The 17,287-nt window shown below is 46.2% G+C and overlaps 2 protein-coding genes across 2 annotated transcripts in view; both read left to right on the forward strand.

Annotated features, from left to right (window-relative positions):
• Window positions 1-3,411: 3,411 nt before the first annotated feature.
• Window positions 3,412-12,867, forward strand: LOC134443318 (trichohyalin-like; the record flags this gene model as incomplete). Its single annotated transcript, XM_063193168.1, is given in 3 exon segments — window positions 3,412-4,161; window positions 4,220-4,866; window positions 12,777-12,867. Coding segments are annotated over 3 exon segments (1,488 nt in total), but the record flags the coding sequence as incomplete, so codon positions are not given.
• A 3,359-nt stretch (window positions 12,868-16,226) lies between these two features.
• The window catches only part of LOC134443326 (neurexin-1a-like), a gene marked incomplete at its 3' end in the record, with an annotated part of 51,959 nt that continues 50,898 nt past the window's right edge, over window positions 16,227-17,287 (forward strand). The window contains exon 1 of the mRNA XM_063193175.1: window positions 16,227-17,023. Coding sequence (XP_063049245.1) covers window positions 16,240-17,023 — 784 coding nt within the window. The remainder of the gene's footprint in view (window positions 17,024-17,287) is intronic.

Genomic DNA, 17,287 nt, shown 5'->3' on the forward strand with positions numbered 1-17,287 from the left:
CACCCCTCTCCCCCCCCCCCTCCTCTCCTCTCCCCCTCCTCTCCTCTCCTCTCCCTCCCTCTCCCCCTCCTCCTCCTCCCCTCCCCTCCTCTCCTCTCCTCTCCTCTCCTTCTTCTATCTCCTCCCCATTCCTCTCTCCTCCTCTCCTATCCTCTCCTCTCCTTCCTCCTCTCTCCTCTCCTCTCCTCTCCTCTCCTCTCCTCTCCCCTCTCCTCCTCTCCTCTCCCCTCCTCATTGCCTCCCTCTCCCTCTCCTCTCCTCTCCCCTCCTCTCTTTCCTCTCCTCTCCTCTCCTCTCCTCTCCCCTCCTCTCTTCTCCCCTCTACTCTCCATTCCGCTCCTCTCTTCTCCTCTCCTCTCCCCTCCTCTTCTCTCCTCCAACCAGACAGCCTGGCAGGAGCGGATGGTGGAGGTGACATTTCCAGCCCGTTAGCCTTCCTGAATTAAACAAAACAATCTGCTCCACATTGGCTTAAACAGCCCTGTTCAAAATAAAGTGTTACCCTGCTACAGCTCCATAACCCCTAGTAAACTGGCATCTGAGGGATGTGTATTTTAAGCTATGCAAGACTGGCATCTGAGGGATGTGTATTTTAAGCTATGCAAGACTGGCCCTGTTGGTATCAAAGACAATTACTTTATTCAGGTCACTGGTTCAACCCCTTGCCGCAGAGCCTATACCCTTATTGTCACCAAAATGGTAAGGACCAATCTTAATAGGTTGAAGAGAGTTACTTGTGCACAATTCCTGGTGCTGAACGAAAAGATTACGCATTTTTTGAAAAAAGATAAGTGAATCTAAGGAAGACCGAGAGGTCAAAACGTCATTGCCATTGAATGAATTAATAAACACAAGAAAAAAAAAACTTAAAGAAGAAAAAAATCCAAAGGAGTGTCCTTTTTTCAAAAAATATGCAATCTTAATTGGTTACCTAAGACTCCTTACAATGTTGTTATGATGCAGTTGAGTGTTTCCAGCAAAGTGTCACAGCACTCCACAGCACACATGTGCACACTGCACACAACAAAATTGCATTCTTGCCTCACCCATGCAATGGGGAAGCCCCCAGTGCAGACAGACAGACAGACAGACAGACAGACAGACAGACAGACAGACAGACAGACAGACAGACAGACAGACAGACAGACAGACAGACAGACAGACAGACAGACAGACAGACAGGACATACAGACAGACAGACAGACAGACAGTGCAGACAGACAGGCAGAACGATAGACAGACAGACAGACAGTGCAGACAGACAGATAGACATACATGCATACATACAGACATACAGACAGACAGACAGACAGACAGACAGACAGACAGAGACAGACAGAGAGACAGACAGACTGCAGACAGACGGCCGCGCGTAGTGCTATAATAATGTCATATACTGTACTGGGCCATTGGCCACTGATGATGCCATTGGCCACTGATGATGCAATTGGTCCTGCAGTTCTCCACACGGACGGACGCACGCACGGCGCAGCAGTAGCAGTAGTGTTGCCATATTGGGCAGTTTCCCGCCCAATTGGGCTGCTTAGGATGGCTGTCTGTGGGTAAAAAGGATAAAAAATGTGTCCCCCTGCTGAATAATGGCCATAGAAATGAATATAATTTGAAAGTGAAAGCCCATTGGGAAACTCCAACTCAGATTGTCATTGTGACACAGCACTCCACAGCACACAAGTGAACACTGCACACTGCACACAACGAAATTGCATTTATGCCTCACCCGTGCAAGGGGGCAGCCCTCAGTGGCGCCCCATGGGGAGCAGTGCGGTGGGACGGTACCATGCTCAGGGTACCTCAGTCATGGAGGAGGATGGGGGAGAGCACTGGTTGATTACTCCCCTCACCAACCTGGCGGGTCGGGAGTCGAACCGGCAACCTCTGGGATGCAAGTCTGACGCCCTAACCGCTCACCCATGACTGCCCGTAATTTGGTTCAAATTCGGTAGGATTTAGTGCTTCCAGTCGGGTTTTGAGCATTTTTTGGGCTGAAAATCCTTAGTCTCATCTGGCAACCCTAAGCAGCAGCTGTGTGTCTCAGGGGTGATAAAGCTTTATGGCAGAACACAGCAGCATGGAGAATAGCAGCCATATTGGAGCTAGAGAGGTTACAATAACACCAGCATGGAGGAAGGCAGCTATACCTGTAGAGGTTACAGTAAAAAAACAAAAGTGTCAGGCAGGCAGGCAGGCAGGCAGGTAGACAGACAGACAGACAGGCAGGCAGACAGACAGGCAGGCAGTCAGGCAGGCAGACAGACAGACAGACAGGCAGGCAGGAAGGCAGACAGGCAGGCAGACAGACAGACTGGCAGGCAGGCAGACAAACAGACAGACAGGTAGGCAGGCAGGCAGACAGGCAGGCAGACAGGCAGACAGGCAGGCAGACAAACAGACAGACAAGCTGGCAGGTAGGCAGACAGGCAGACGGGCAGGCAGGCAAGCAGGCTGACAAACAGTCAGACAGACAGGTAGGCAGGCAGAGAGACAGGCAGGCAGAAAGACAGACGTGCTGACAGACAGACAGACATGCTGACAGACAGACGGACAGACAGACAGACAGGCATACAGACAGACAGACAGACAGACAGACAGACAGACAGACAGAAAGACAGACAGACAGACAGACAGACAGGAAGACAGACAGACAGACAGACAGACAGACAGACAGACAGACAGACAGGAAGACAGACAGACAGACAGACAGACAGACAGACAAACAGAGTTATTTAAAATATGATACATATATAATAGTGCTATTAGCATGCTATTTAAAATCACCAAATAATAATAGTGTTGTTAGCATGCTATTTAAAATCACCATATAATAGTGCTATTAACTTGCCATGGACTGTTATATATAATATAATATAATATAATATAATATAATATAATATAATATAATATAATATAATATAATATAATATAATATAATATAATATAATATAATAGTGCTATTAGCATGCTATTAAAAATCACCAAATAATAGTGCTATTAGCATGCTAATTACGCCATATTACCACACCATTGCAGCAGCACAGTATTAGTAGTTTTATCAGCAGTTATAAATGTTTTTTTCCGCCAATTTTGCATTTCTTTTCACCAGGGGCATGCGTTGCCTCAGACATTGTAGGATCAGCACTGATATCAGCAGACAGCACAGCAGTGTACACAGAGTCAATGGCTACAGCCTACAAGGAACAGGGTAAGAAGCACGACATAGCTACTTAGTGAACAGGCTAACAAACACGACATAGCTACTTAAGGAGCAGGCTAACAAACACGACATAGCTACTTAAGGAGCAGGCTAACAAACACGACTTAGCTACTTAGACATAGAGATCCTCATAATGCATCCGCTTGACTGTTTCACATAATAACAAAACAAACACGCTAATGAAATGGATGAACGGAAGAGAAGAGAAGAGAAGAGAAGAGAAGAGAAGAGAAGAGAAGAGAAGAGAAGAGAAGAGAAGAGAAGAGAAGAGAAGAGAAGAGAAGAGAAGAGAAGAGAAGAGAGGGGAGGAAAGGAGAGGATGGGAGAGGAGGGGACAGGAGAGGAGAGAAGAGAGAAGAGCAGAAGAGAAGAGAAGAGAAATGAATAGAGGAGAAGAGAAGAGAAGAGAAGAGAAGAGAAGAGAAGAGAAGAGAAGAGAAGAGAAGAGAAGAGAAGAGAAGAGAAGAGATGAGAAGTGAATAGAGGAGAATAGAAGAGAAGACAAGACAAGAGAAGAGAAAAGAATAGAAGAGAGAAGAGAAGAGAAAAGAAGAGAATAGAGGAGAAGAGAGAAGAGAAGAGAAGAGAAGAAGAAAAGAAAGGAAGAGAAAAAGAAAAAGAGAAGAGAAGAAGAGAAGAGAAGAGAAGAGAAGAGGAGAGAAGAGAATATAATAGAAGAGAAAAGAAAAGAAGACAAGAGAAGACAAGAAAAGAGAAGAGAGGAGGACAAGAGAAGAGAAGAGAATAGAATAGAAGAGTAGAACACAGAAGAGAGGAGACAAGAAGAGAAGACAAGAGAAGAGAAGAGAAGAGAATATAATAGAAGAGAAGAGAGGAGAGAAGAAGAAAGGAGAGAATAGAAGAGAAGATAAGAGACAGGAGAAGAGAAGAGAAGAGAAGAGAAGAGAAGAGAAGAGAGGAGAAGAAAAGTGAATAGAGGAGAATAGAAGAGAAGACAAGACAAGAGAAGAGAAAAGAATAGAAGAGAGAAGAGAAGAGAAAAGAAGAGAATAGAGGAGAAGAGAGAAGAGAAGATAAAAGAAGAGAAGAGAAGAGAAGAGAAGAGAAGAGAAGAGAAGAGAAGAGAAGAGAAGAGAAGAGAATAGAAGAGAAGAGAAGAGAAGAGAAAATAATAGAAGAGAGAAGAGAAGAGAAAATAATAGAAGAGAATATAATAGAAGAGAAGAGAAGAGGAGAAATTAAGAGAAGAGAAGAGAAGAGAAGAGAAGAGAAGAGAAGAGAAGAGAAGAGAGGAGAATAGACGAGAAGAGAAGAGAAGAGAAGAGAAGAGAAGAGAAGAGAAGAGAAGAGAAGAGAAGAGAAGAGAAGAGAAGAGAAAATAATAGAAGAGAATATAATAGAAGAGAAGAGAAGAGGAGAAATTAAGAGAAGAGAAGAGAAGAGAAGAGAAGAGAAGAGAAGAGAAGAGAAGAGAAGAAAAGAGAAGAGAGGCGAAGAGAAGAGAAGAGTAGAGTAGAGTAGAGTAGAGAAGAGAAGAGAAGAGAAGAAAAGAAAAGAAAAGAAAAGAAAAGAAAAGAGAAGAGAAGAGAAGAGAAGAGAAGAAAAGAAAAGAAAAGAAAAGAAAAGAAAAGAAAAGAAAAGAGAAGAGAAGAGAAGAGAAGAGAAGAGAAGAGGTGCATGCTGGGAGCGTGTACCTGCAGGGCTAGTGTTCTGCCGTGTTGGGTGGTAATTGGGCCATAGAAGAAGATCATGTCACTGTCTGTCACAATTATCCTCCAACTTCACGCCTCGTACCACTACAGCTGCCGCCTCACTATAGTCCAACACGCTTCCCTCCTTCCCACTATTTCAAAACCATCTCATTATTTTCTTACCCGCTTGTGATCAAAACATTCTTTATTTGTCCCTGTGACAGTGCCAACCATTTCGACTCGCGTAACTGGCTATCAAGTGAGTACAGTACAGTCTGGGTTTGTATGTACAACATTTCCACATGTCACGCTAGCTTAACTTGAACATGAGCTGGTAGTTGGAGGCAAAAGACTGCAAAAGTTGGAGGCAAAAGACTGCTCAGACTCAGAGCTCATTACTATGAAGTTCTGTTGGCTGGAATGATTCCAGAATGAGAAAAAATGTTCACACTTCATGCAGGCTAAATAAGATTTCAGGCTATTTCTTCTCTCTCTCTCTCTCTCTCTCTCCCTCTGCCTCTCTCTCTCTCTCTCTCTCTCTCTCTCTCTCTCTCTCTCTCTCTCTCTCTCTCTCTCTCTCTCTCTCTCTCTCTCTCTCTCTCTCTCTCTCTCTCTCTCTCTCTCTCAGTGAAACTCTGCGTTGGTTGCCTAGTTACAATAGTATTGATTTCTGTGTCTGAAAGGCCAAGTGCTGGCTAGGCTCTAACCGAGTCTTGTTAGGAGTGCTGGCTAACTGAGTGTTGCTAACTGTGTGTTGTTCGGAGTGCTGGCTAACTGAGTGTTGCTAACTGAGTGTTGCTAACTGTGTGTTGTTAGGAGTGCTGGCTAACTGAGTGTTGCTAACTGTGTGTTGTTCTGAGTCCCTAATTCCAGGAGAAGCAGCCAGCTGGCTCGTTAGTCCTCTGGACCACCGTGCCATTTCACATGGAACTGGAACTTATAACATTTGTAACAAAATGTTAATTGGATGACTTGCATCTTCTCTTGCGGTACTGGACACTACGTCTAATGACCACTGGGCAGTTATGAGTATGATTATGGGTATACTCTTGTGGTCGTTTATCAACTGCCCCCCCCCTTCTTTTTCTTGAGCAGATTTGTCATGTCCTTGTACACTACTGTTTAATAGGGCAAACAATGGATGCTTAATGTTCACCCTAATGTAAATGATGAACATAATCACTTAATTATAATGGGTTCATGTACTACTACTACAGTTACAGTCATTTGCTGCCTACAGTATACTACACAATTGAACATGACACATCTAGCCTGGTTTTACCAGTCCACATTAATTACTCAGTAATTCATTTTAGGTCTGGGTCCTTGGTGCCCTGGAGCACTTGGGCGGGAGGTGTGAGCTCAGCTCTGGTTGTAAGCTCTGACCAATCGCTGACAGTTGATGTTCATGACGTATGCCATTATGCTGCCAAGTGCATTCACTTATTGTTCGGTAACACCGGTTGTCTGAAAATGGACTGAACACCCTCTGTAAAGGACCGCACTAGTCCTTGTATGTGTTTTGTGTTGTCTTAGTCTAAATGTTTTGTTTTGTTTTGTTTTATCTAAATGTTTTTTCTTTACGTGCTGTAATTTTCCAAAAAAAAGAACATTTGATCCACTTTTTTTTCTATTTTAATGTGACGTAAGATGGTTGGTGTGTGAAGTTGTGAGTGACATTGTATGTGTTTGAATCATGAATGGACTTTGGTTGGTTGAATTTTGTCCTCTGCCTTGTTGAATTTTGTCCTTTGCCTGACACCGTAGCTCCACAAGAGGGAGACCTGTAAGGTACGCAGCTCAACAGGTATAGGTCATCAGGGAGCTGCTTGGCTTTGTTTAAAGAAACTCGACAGAAGAACAATCTCTCGGGGGGAAATGCATTGGCCACGGAGTAGTACGGGGGCGTTGCCTGAGGACACGGGTGGATGGAAAATGAACTCCCTTGTGCATGGTCATTGGTCAGTGGGTGCGATGGATACAATCTCCGTACTCCCTTGCGCATGGTCAATGGTGGCGACACCATGATGGATAATTTGTGGCCAAATTAACTGCAGCTGTTGGTCAGCAGTAATTGCTGGGGGTAATTAAGGACAGCTGACAAACATTCACGCTGTCCTATGACCTGTTCCACACTCCGACCCTCGCCGACCCTCGCGGAAGTGTCACTGCATGCTTCTGATGCTTCCAATACTGACCGTAGAAGAAGAATAACATTTCCGTACTCCCCTCGCCATCATTTCATACTACGCTGTTATGACGTCAGTAAGCTCTCCTGTCTCTACTCTCCTTGGCTTTGTTTGAGCCTGAGCCATGAAATGTTTTGGTCTCCAGACTTGCTTCATTTTGCACATCAAAAAGGACCTTTGACGCCTGTTAAACCACAGAAGAAAAGATTGTCAAGGATCCTTGGTGAGCGCAGTGAGGTATGTTTGGTTGTTTGTTTATTTTGCTTTATTTGAAACTTTCTATTTGTAACTTGCAACTGTGTATCAATGTGTATGGAGATCCTTGTGTAAATTGAAGTCCTTTTGATGCTTTAGAGAACAATTGATGAACGAAATATGACAACTGTACTGTGAAGACTGTATGGTGATTTGGTGTTTTGTTTGTATTGTTTATATACCCCAACACAAAGTTTTCACGGTGCTAATGTGAACATGGTGATTCTGCTGCAACAACAATAAAAGACACCTTGAGCATCAGTCGAGACTCTGTTTTGGAATCCAAGGGTTGCCATACCGTCCCCAAAGAAGTATAATCAGACTATTTGTGGATTACAAAGTAATTCTGGCCTGTCAGGCTACAAAAGTAAGTGAATAAAGAAGCACTCATCAGATTTCTTTTTTTAATCGCCTCACATCACAGACGTTTCAGACTTACACCCTGTGAAATGGCGATCTGAGGAGTGCTTCTTCATTCACTTACTTTTGAGATTTGAGTTCATTCATTGACGAAGTTAAGCACCCAATGTAAAGTATAAGACGACAAGGTGTTGAGCGCGCTTCCTGATACTTCTGTCAGGCTACAACACATACAGATCCTCACCCAAGACATCAGCCATCAGTCACTGCCTGGGCAGTCATGGGTGAGCGGTTAGGGCGTCAGACTTGTAGCCCAAAGGTTGCCGGTTCAACTCCCTTCCTGCCAGGTTGGTGTCGGGAGTAATCAACCAGTGCTGTCCCCCATCATCCTCCATGACTGAGGTACCCTGAGCATGGTACCGTCCCGCCACGCTGCTTCCTTGGGGCACCATTGAGGGCTGCCCCCTTGCACGGATGAGGCATACATGCAATTTCATTGTGTCTAGTGTGCAGGGAACACTTGTGGGGTGCTGTGTCACTATGACAATGGGAGTTGGAGTTTGCCAGGTGGGCTGATGCTTTCAAAGCAGGTCCACCATTGGCTAAATACAAGTGCTTGTCCTTTGATGCAGTTTTACTTTGCACTGCAAAGCCAGTTTACTATACTAACGGGTACCAATAAAATAAACCGGAACTGAACTGAACAGGACTGGACCTGACCATAGATTGCAAATATCCCCGTTCATCTTGTTTAGGGTTTAGGTGTTATCCCTGTGGGACCCACTGCTATACACTGAACAGGGGCGGTTCTAGGAGTAGGCCGACTGATCAGTTGCCTGGTGAAGTGAAAGCCCATTGGGAAACTCCAACTCCCATTGTCATTGTGACACAGCACTCCACAGCACACAAGTGAACACTGCACACTGCACACAACGAAATTGCATTTATGCCTCACCCGTGCAAGGGGGCAGCCCTAAGTGGCGCCCCATGGGGAGCAGTGCGGTGGGACGGTACCATGCTCAGGGTACCTCAGTCATGGAGGAGGATGGGGGAGAGCACTGGTTGATTACTCCCCCCACCAACCTGGCGGGTCGGGAGTCGAACTGGGATGCAAGTCTGACGCCCTAACCGCTCACCCATGACTGGTGTTCACTATTACAGAGATGACTTTACTATTGTGACAGTGACAATGCTGTAAGGAAATAAAGCATTACAAGATGCTCTGTCCTGACTATAAACATGAATGATGATGCCATTTGTACAGCACAATGCTTACTTGCCATTCAGACAGGGCAGACGTTTGCCAAGGCAGCTTTCTCCACTGAATCTAATCAGTTTTAAAATAACCAAATTTCGTCCCATCCTGAAAATGTCATCAAAATCTGTCCATGACTGTTTAACAGGCAAATACATTTTTTAGATCATAAACTGAGAATGTGTGCCATCTGATTCAATGGATGGCTGCACTAGACATTGTCACAGATCAGATCTTTTTTTAAAAAAACAACCCCTTGTTTGCTACATGCTGTGTTTTAAAATAGAGAAAGTAGGTGGCCTAATATAAGGGAGGAGTGAGTGAAGGAGTGACCATTCCAGACTCAGCGATATACTGCATAAACATTGGCCAAGCAGGAGGAGATATGTGTGATGTGAGGCTACTAAAATTCCAGTATCCATTGGCAGTGTTAGACCAGGTGCCCACCATGGTGCCAAGTATTGACTCTTACATAAAATAGTTATAAATAACGCCAAAAACTGCTTCAACATCTGGTACAATATCTAGTTCATGGAATTGTATACTTTATTGTATACCGTCCCACCGCACTGCTCCCCATGGGGCGCCACTGAGGGCTGCCCCCTTGCACGGGTGAGGCATAAATGCAATTTCGTTGTGTGCAGTGTGCAGTGTTCACTTGTGTGCTGTGGAGTGCTGTGTCACAATGACAATGGGAGTTGGAGTTTCCCAATGGGCTTTCACTTTTCACTTTTTTCACTTTACTATATTTATACTGTTATCCAATTTCTGTTGACACACACACACCCACACACACACACACACACACACACACACACACACACACACACACACACACACACACACACACACACACACACACACACACACACACACACACACACACACACACTACCATGCCTACCAAGAGCCAACCCTGTCCTGCGATATCTGTTTCAGAGGGGAAGATATAAGGAGGGAGACATCACATGGAAAGTTCCGCATCCTTCTGGTGGTGTAGGCAGTGGTGTAGTCTACGTAGAACGCACACACACACACACACACACACACACACACACACACACACACACACACACACACACACACACACACACACACACACACACACACACACACACACACACACACACACACACACGCATCCTTCTGGTGGTGTAGGCAGTGGTGTAGTCTTCCGCATCCTTCTGGTGGTGTAGGCAGTGGTGTAGTCTACGTAGAAGGCAGGTATACGGACTATACCCACTTGAAGACTTCAGATGCAAAACCCCCTAAGTGCCTTTTCAGAAAATAATCTTAATTCATTTTTATTCACTACCAAGCTATCAAAATTGCATCTTTTTTATTTTATTTATGTAACATAACTATTTATATGTATTATCAAGTACATGAATGTAAACCAAACCAACAACTGGGTTCTCTAAAAATATAGAAGTGCAGGTCTTCAGAAATGGAGTTAGGGGGTTTTGCATCTGAACTCTTCACTTTTACATTTTAGGAGCTTCAGAATACCCACTTAAAATTGATTTATCCATTATTTAGAATAGCATAAATATATACAGTATACCCACTTCAAAACATGCTTGAATATACAGTATACCCACTTCAAAAAATGCTTGAATATACAGTATACCCACTTCACAAAATGCTTGAATATACAGTATACCCACTTCACAAAATGCTTGAATATACAGTATACCCACTTCCAGGGGCGCTGCCAGAAATGCTGGGCCCCATGAAAGATTCGAATTTTGGGCCCCCTTAAGGGCCCCTCTCAGTGCTTGGGCCCCCTTAAGGGCCCCTATCAGTGCTTGGGCCCTTAGAATCTGTACCACTTTCCCCCCCCTAGCGGCCCCCATGCCCACTTCACAAAATGCTTGAATATACAGTATACCCACTTCACAAAATGCTTGAATATACAGTATACCCACTTCACAAAAGTAGACTACACTGCTGTATAGGCTGTATTCTAAACCACTACTAAAGTCACCATGCTGTCAGTGGTGGAAATCAGTATTTGCACGTGTGTTTACTGACAATATGCATGTAATGCAAATATGCAAAATGCATTTTTTTGCAAGCTGCATTAGGTGTATAGGTTATGCGATGCATTAGGTGTATACTGTAGGTTATGCGATGCTGCATTAGGTGTATACTGTAGGTTATGCGATGCTTGCGTAGTCAGTCACGTTGTAATTCATTACCACTCACCAGCATATCTGTGGGGCTATGTGAGCAGCAATTACAACATTTTTCGTTAGATGAAAGGGAAATACTACTCAATTTAGGTGGCTATTTTATTTAAATGTAAGAGCTTGTTGGGATATCCTGCGTGTCAATTGGCTTCTGTTCTGACGCGCTCTACTCCCTCTCATTATCCATCCTCGCTACGGTACAGTACCCCCCTCCCCGCCAACTCTCTCTTTTTGTTAGATGAAAGGGAAATATTACTCAATTCAGGTGGCTATTTTATGTAAATTGAGAGCTTGTTGGGATATCCTGCATGTCAATTGGCATGGCCTCTGACGCGCACAGCAACACCCCCCCCCACCCCCACCATCCCACTTCGTTACATTTAGGCCTAAGCTACACTAACATTTTTCGTTATATGTAAGGAACATATTTCTCAATTTAGGCGGCTATTTTATTTAAATGTAAGAGCTTGTTGGGATATCCTGCGTGTCAATTGGCTTCTGTTCTGACGCGCTCTACTCCCTCTCATTATCCATCCTCGCTACAGGTAAGCTACAATAACACAAACTCTTCTCGTTTGGTGAAAGGGAAATATTACTCAATTCAGGTGGCTATTTTATGTAAATTGAGAGCTTGTTGGGATATCCTGCATGTCAAGTGGCTTCTGTTCTGACGCCGCTGTCTCCTTCTCATTATCCATCCTCGGTACAGGACCCTCCTCCCCACCTCCTCCCGCCTCCCTGCCCGTCTCCCCACCTCCTCCCGCCTCCCCGCCTCCTCTCTGTACACTGCCTGCCTCCCCGCCTCCCCACCTCCTCCCGCCTCCCTCCTCCTCCTCCCCACCTCCTCCCTGCCCGCCTCCCGCCTCCTCCCGACTCCCACCTCCTCCCCGCCTCCCCGCCTCCCCACCTCCTCCCGCCTCCTCTCTGTACGCTGCCACACACTCATGGCATCACGAATTGAATTGGAGTGGGCTCCCTGCTCCGACACATAGGCTACCTAATAGCGAGGATCATTTGCTCTTTCTCTTTTCCTTTCCTCCGCTCTCTCTCTCCCACTCCTCTCTCCTCTTTTGCCACCCCCTTACCCGTATCTCTCTCTCTCTTCGTTTGCCATCCCCATACCCGTCTCTCTCTCTCTCTCTCTCTCTCTCTCTCTCTCTCTCTCTCTCTCTCTCTTTCTTTCTTTCTCTCTCTCTCTCTCTCTCTCTCTCTCTCTCTCTCTCTCTCTCTCTCTTGCTCCCTCTCTCTCTGTCTCTCTTCCCCTGTCATCTCTCTCTCCCTCTGTCATCTCTCTCTCTCTCTCTCTCTCTCTCTCTCTCTCTCTCTCTCTCTCCATCCCCTTACCCGTCCGACTCCCCATTCCCCATTACACTGCCTCCTATGATTTAACTACTTTGTTCTGTCTGAACTGAAGCGTCCTCCTCTCCATGCCGCGTAACGTTACATTAGACTACGTCTACAATTTGGCGAAAATCAACTCGGCGCGAAAAGAGAAGTAATGGTCTCGCCAAAACCATCTGTGCCATCTGAACGCACAAGCATTTCCATTTAGCGATGTATGGTGGTGATGGTGGAAGGAGCTCCAGTCTGCAGCAGTGCTAGCAGCAGCTCTCCTCTATCCAGCCCTCCTCTCTCCATCAGACAGCGGAGAGAGAGAGAGAGAGAGAGAGAGAGAGAGAGAGAGAGAGAGAGAGAGAGAGAGAGAGAGAGAGAGAGAGAGAGAGAGAGAGAGAGAGAGAGAGAGAGAGAGAGAGACCATGTGACCAGCTCTGTCTCAAAGCTTCTGTCAGATGCTGGCAGCAGCTCTGAGGGGAAGCATCGCTCCGCGCGCCGCTGTGCAGTAGTCTGCTGTATACCTTCCCTTCTCTTCTCCTCTCCTGTTTTCTCGCAAAATTATCGGATTTTTATCACTCAACAACTTTAACGTTTTCTACGTGACTTCCAACTGACAAGGACGACTTTACAGGTAAAGGCGTATGACAGTGTTCTCCTGGCGGGAGTAGGGATGGTTTTGGTGTTGGAGGTGCTATGGACCGCTCCTCTCCTTTTCTCACTCCTACAATGATGCAGTGATTCTTGTTGCGGAACATTGTGAGATTTCTCTTTGGGTATAGGATTTGCTTTTCTGTGCGCGGTAGAGGACGATACGGTGTGCTATCATTTTTTCTCTCTTCAGCAATAATTTATTTTGACTTGTATTGCGCCAACCTTCTTGGCAAACAGTAAGTATAATATACATCACTTTTCTAAGAGGACAGCGCCGGGGATTGTGGCGCTTGGACTTGCAGGTGCTTTTACGCTGTAATGATTGTTCTTCATCATAATTGAGTAGTTAAGTGCAATTAATGTTCAGAGACATATGGAGCCAGAGTTATAAATCACCCTGTGTAAGCCAAGAGATGCAGAGAAGACCCGCGAGCAGGCTCTACGTTTAAAAAGAAATTCCACATTCATTGCGCGCCTCAGCAGCCTATAAACGTAGTCTACACGGAGCGTGCACCGCTGACAGACCGCCAGGAGGGAAACCAGAGGAAAGAAACGAAAAAAAGGGCAGAATACAAGACAGAATACACGACTAACGTGTCCGCTTCGGAAGCATACTCTGTGATATTGTTCCTCATCTTTGGGAGACTAAGGACATTGAAAGCAACGTAGAATGTGTGGTTACAGCTGTTGTTTGTCACCAACTGCCCGGTGATAACATTTGCGCAATTACGGATGTCCCCGGAACTCCAATGCAAGTCCACCATAGCGAGTTATGAGTTCTGGTTGATGATTCAGATCTATTTGGCGTGGATTGCGATCTCGCAGACGTGCAGCGGCAGCTAATGAGGCCCTCTGCTCTGCTAACTCATTACCAGCAGCCGGCTGTCTGTCACATGTTGTCAAAGTAACGCGACGCTGGAGTGCTACTTGGCGACCCCTCCTCTCCTCTCCTCTCCTCTCCTCTCCTCTCCTCTCCTTTCCTCTCCTCTCCTCTCCTCTCCTCTCCCCTGACCTCCTCTAATCTCTCCTCTCCTCTCCTTTCCTCTCCTCTCCTTTCCTCTCCTCCCCTTTCCTCTCCTCCCCTGTCCTCTCATCTCCTCCCCTCTCCTCCCCTCTCCTCTACCTCCTCTCATCTCTCCTTTCCTTTCCTATGCTCTCCTCTCCTCTAATCTCTCCTCTCCTCTCCTCTCCTCTCCTCTCCTTTCCTCTCCTCTCCTCTCCTTTCCTCTCCTCCCCGCTCCTCTCCTCTCCTCTCCTCTACCTCCTCTCATCTCTCCTTTCCTCTCCTTTCCTCTCCTTTCCTCTCCTCTCCTCTCCTCTCCTCTCCCGTCTTCTCCTCTCCCCTGACCTCCTCTCCTCTCTTCCCTCCTCTCCTCTCCTCTTCTACCCTCTTCTCTCATCTCCTTTCCTTTCCTCTCAACTCTCCTCTCCTCTCCTCTCTCTTTTCCTCCCCTCTTCTCTCCTCTCCTCTCCTCTCCTCTCCTCTCCTCTCCTCTCCACTCCTCTCCTCTCTTCCTCTCCCCTCTTCTCCTCCCCGGCGTAATGGGGTGGGTGCGTAAAGCTATGCACGAGACTAGACAGGGAGGGACACACACACACACACACACACACACACACACACACACACACACACACACACACACACGCACACACACGCAAGGGGTGGGGTGGGGGGGTAGAGCGCAGCAAATGGCTGGCGTGTGTAAAGTATCTAATAGGAAGCGTCTGGATTGGAATATGAATGAAATAAATAAATAAGGGCTCGGCTCTGTGTTAATATTTCAATTGGAAATGTGACTTTCTCTTGGCAGTGGCCATTTAGTGTTGCCTATAATCATCGAGTGAGTGTAGCCTTAGGCCCCAATAGCTCTATTACAATTAGTGTAGTCTAAATAAAGCAGTGCCCAGATATGTTTTGATTATGTGTCTCTTCACAAGGTCCCAACAAATAGGTTATGTGTATCCGGATTCGTACAGTATATGCAGGGTTCATTGTGCTTATTATCTAAAAGCCTCTACATGGGAATTATCTTGAGAGGACAAAACATGTGATATCCCCAATTGAGCACGGGAGAACATATTTTCATGTCATGTGTGTGAAATGTTGCAAAGGAAGTTGAGGACACGTTTTTAGATTTAAGACTTGTTTTGTACATTATTGGGTTTTTTTTTCCGGCTGTTGGAAAAATGTAATTGTTAAATACAACAACATTATTGTACTGCTTTGGTGATTACCCAGGTGGGTTACAGACTATTTGAATGAACGAATGAATGAATGAATGAATGAATGAATGAATGAATGAATGAATGAATGAATGAATGAATGAATGAATGAATGAATGAATGATTAATTTCTCTCTTGACTAAATTAACAAGATTGTGTCTGTGTTCTTCAGCGCTGGTGTCATGACAACAATGAGGAGGATGCGATGATGTCCGACGCCTCCTGATGTTCGACGCCTGCAGCCACCACCCTGTACGGATCCAATGACATCTCCTGTTCATCTCAATCATCTATTCATGTTATTCGGAGTGAAGTCACATTGTGGTCGCTATTTTCCTGAACAGAATGCAGCACATGGATGTCTATCTAATTTTTTGAAGTATCGCCTGTGAACGACTTGGATTTCATGAGGTGAAGAGGATATATCATGCAAGTAGTTTGTAGTTGAGCAGTCGTAGAGGAGCACACAACATCACATCTGGAGCAAGCAGTGGAAAAATTGATGGCAAAATAAGAGCAGGCCAATGAGCCAATATTTGACATGGGGCTTAAAGTAGATGGCTTACATTGCACAGTGCATTAGTCCAGCCATTAGTCAAACATTAGCTTTGGAGATCATCGCGAAGCTTAAAATTATTTTTAATTAGAATAGGCTAATTACAATAGCCCCAATCAGCTGCTATAGCCCTTACGTGCTTTAAAAAGAAATAAAATAAAATAAAATCAGCTCCTATTGCCCCTACGTGCTTTAATAAAATTAGCCTAGCCGTTAGCCCCTACGTGCTTTTTTGTCCAAATCATCCTATAGCTGTTAGCCCCCTAAGTGCTTTAAAAATAAATAAAATATAATCAGCCTAGCCGTTAGCCTTTAGCCTTTAGCCGTTAGCCGACATCATGCTGCTGCTAGCAGGGCGTCATGGCGGTGCCGGTGCCGGTGCCCGCCTGGCGTGGGTGGGTCTGGTTCTGTGCTGCTGCTGCTGCCTGGTGGACCTCGGGTCCGCTCTGGAGTTCACGGGCGCCGAGGGCCAGTGGGCCACTTTCCCCATGTGGAACGCGTGCTGCGAGAGCGAGATGAGCTTTAACATGAAGACCAGGTCGGGACAACGCGGCGGCGGCGGCGGCGGCCGGCTGCTCGTCTACTTCGACGACGACGGCTTCTGCGACTTCCTGGAGCTGCTGCTGCGCGCCGACGGCAAACTCAGCCTGCGCTTCTCCATCTTCTGCGCCGACCCGGCCACCGTCGTCACGGACACGGCGGTCGACGACGGCCAGTGGCACTCCGTCACCGTCAGGAGGAGCTTCAAGAACACCACGCTCGTCCTGGACCGGAGGGAGGTGAAGTGGGTGGAGGTCAAGTCCAAGCGGCGCGACATGACGGTGTTCAGCCAGCTGTTCCTGGGCGGGATCCCCCCGGATCTAAAGGCACAGGCGTTACGGCTAACGTCGCAGGTCGTCAAGGATACGGCGCCTTTCGCCGGATGGATAACCGACTTGAGGGTGAACAACACGGAGCCGGCGCTGGTCAGCAGTGCGGGTGTCATTGACAACAATAACAACGATGACCTCTGCGGTGTCTCGGACATCCTGTGTCTAAACGGAGGGGTGTGTAGCGTGGTGAACGACGAGGCGACATGCGACTGCACAGATACAGGATACCAGGGCAAGGACTGCAGCGAAGGTAGGCGCACACACACACACACACACACACACACACACACACACACACACACACACACACACACACACACACGCACACACATGCACACACACACACACACACACACACACACACACACACACACACACACACACACACTGTGTAGGATTCATGCAGCATTTAACAGCCCTTATAAAGGAGATACATTAATATTACAAGACTGAGGCCAATGGACTTACGTCACTGGCATGGAGCCTTCAGAAAAAAAAATGTGCAGAATTATAA

The sequence above is a fragment of the Engraulis encrasicolus genome, unplaced genomic scaffold, assembly GCF_034702125.1.
Source record: "Engraulis encrasicolus isolate BLACKSEA-1 unplaced genomic scaffold, IST_EnEncr_1.0 scaffold_30_np1212, whole genome shotgun sequence".
NCBI lineage: Eukaryota > Metazoa > Chordata > Actinopteri > Clupeiformes > Engraulidae > Engraulis > Engraulis encrasicolus.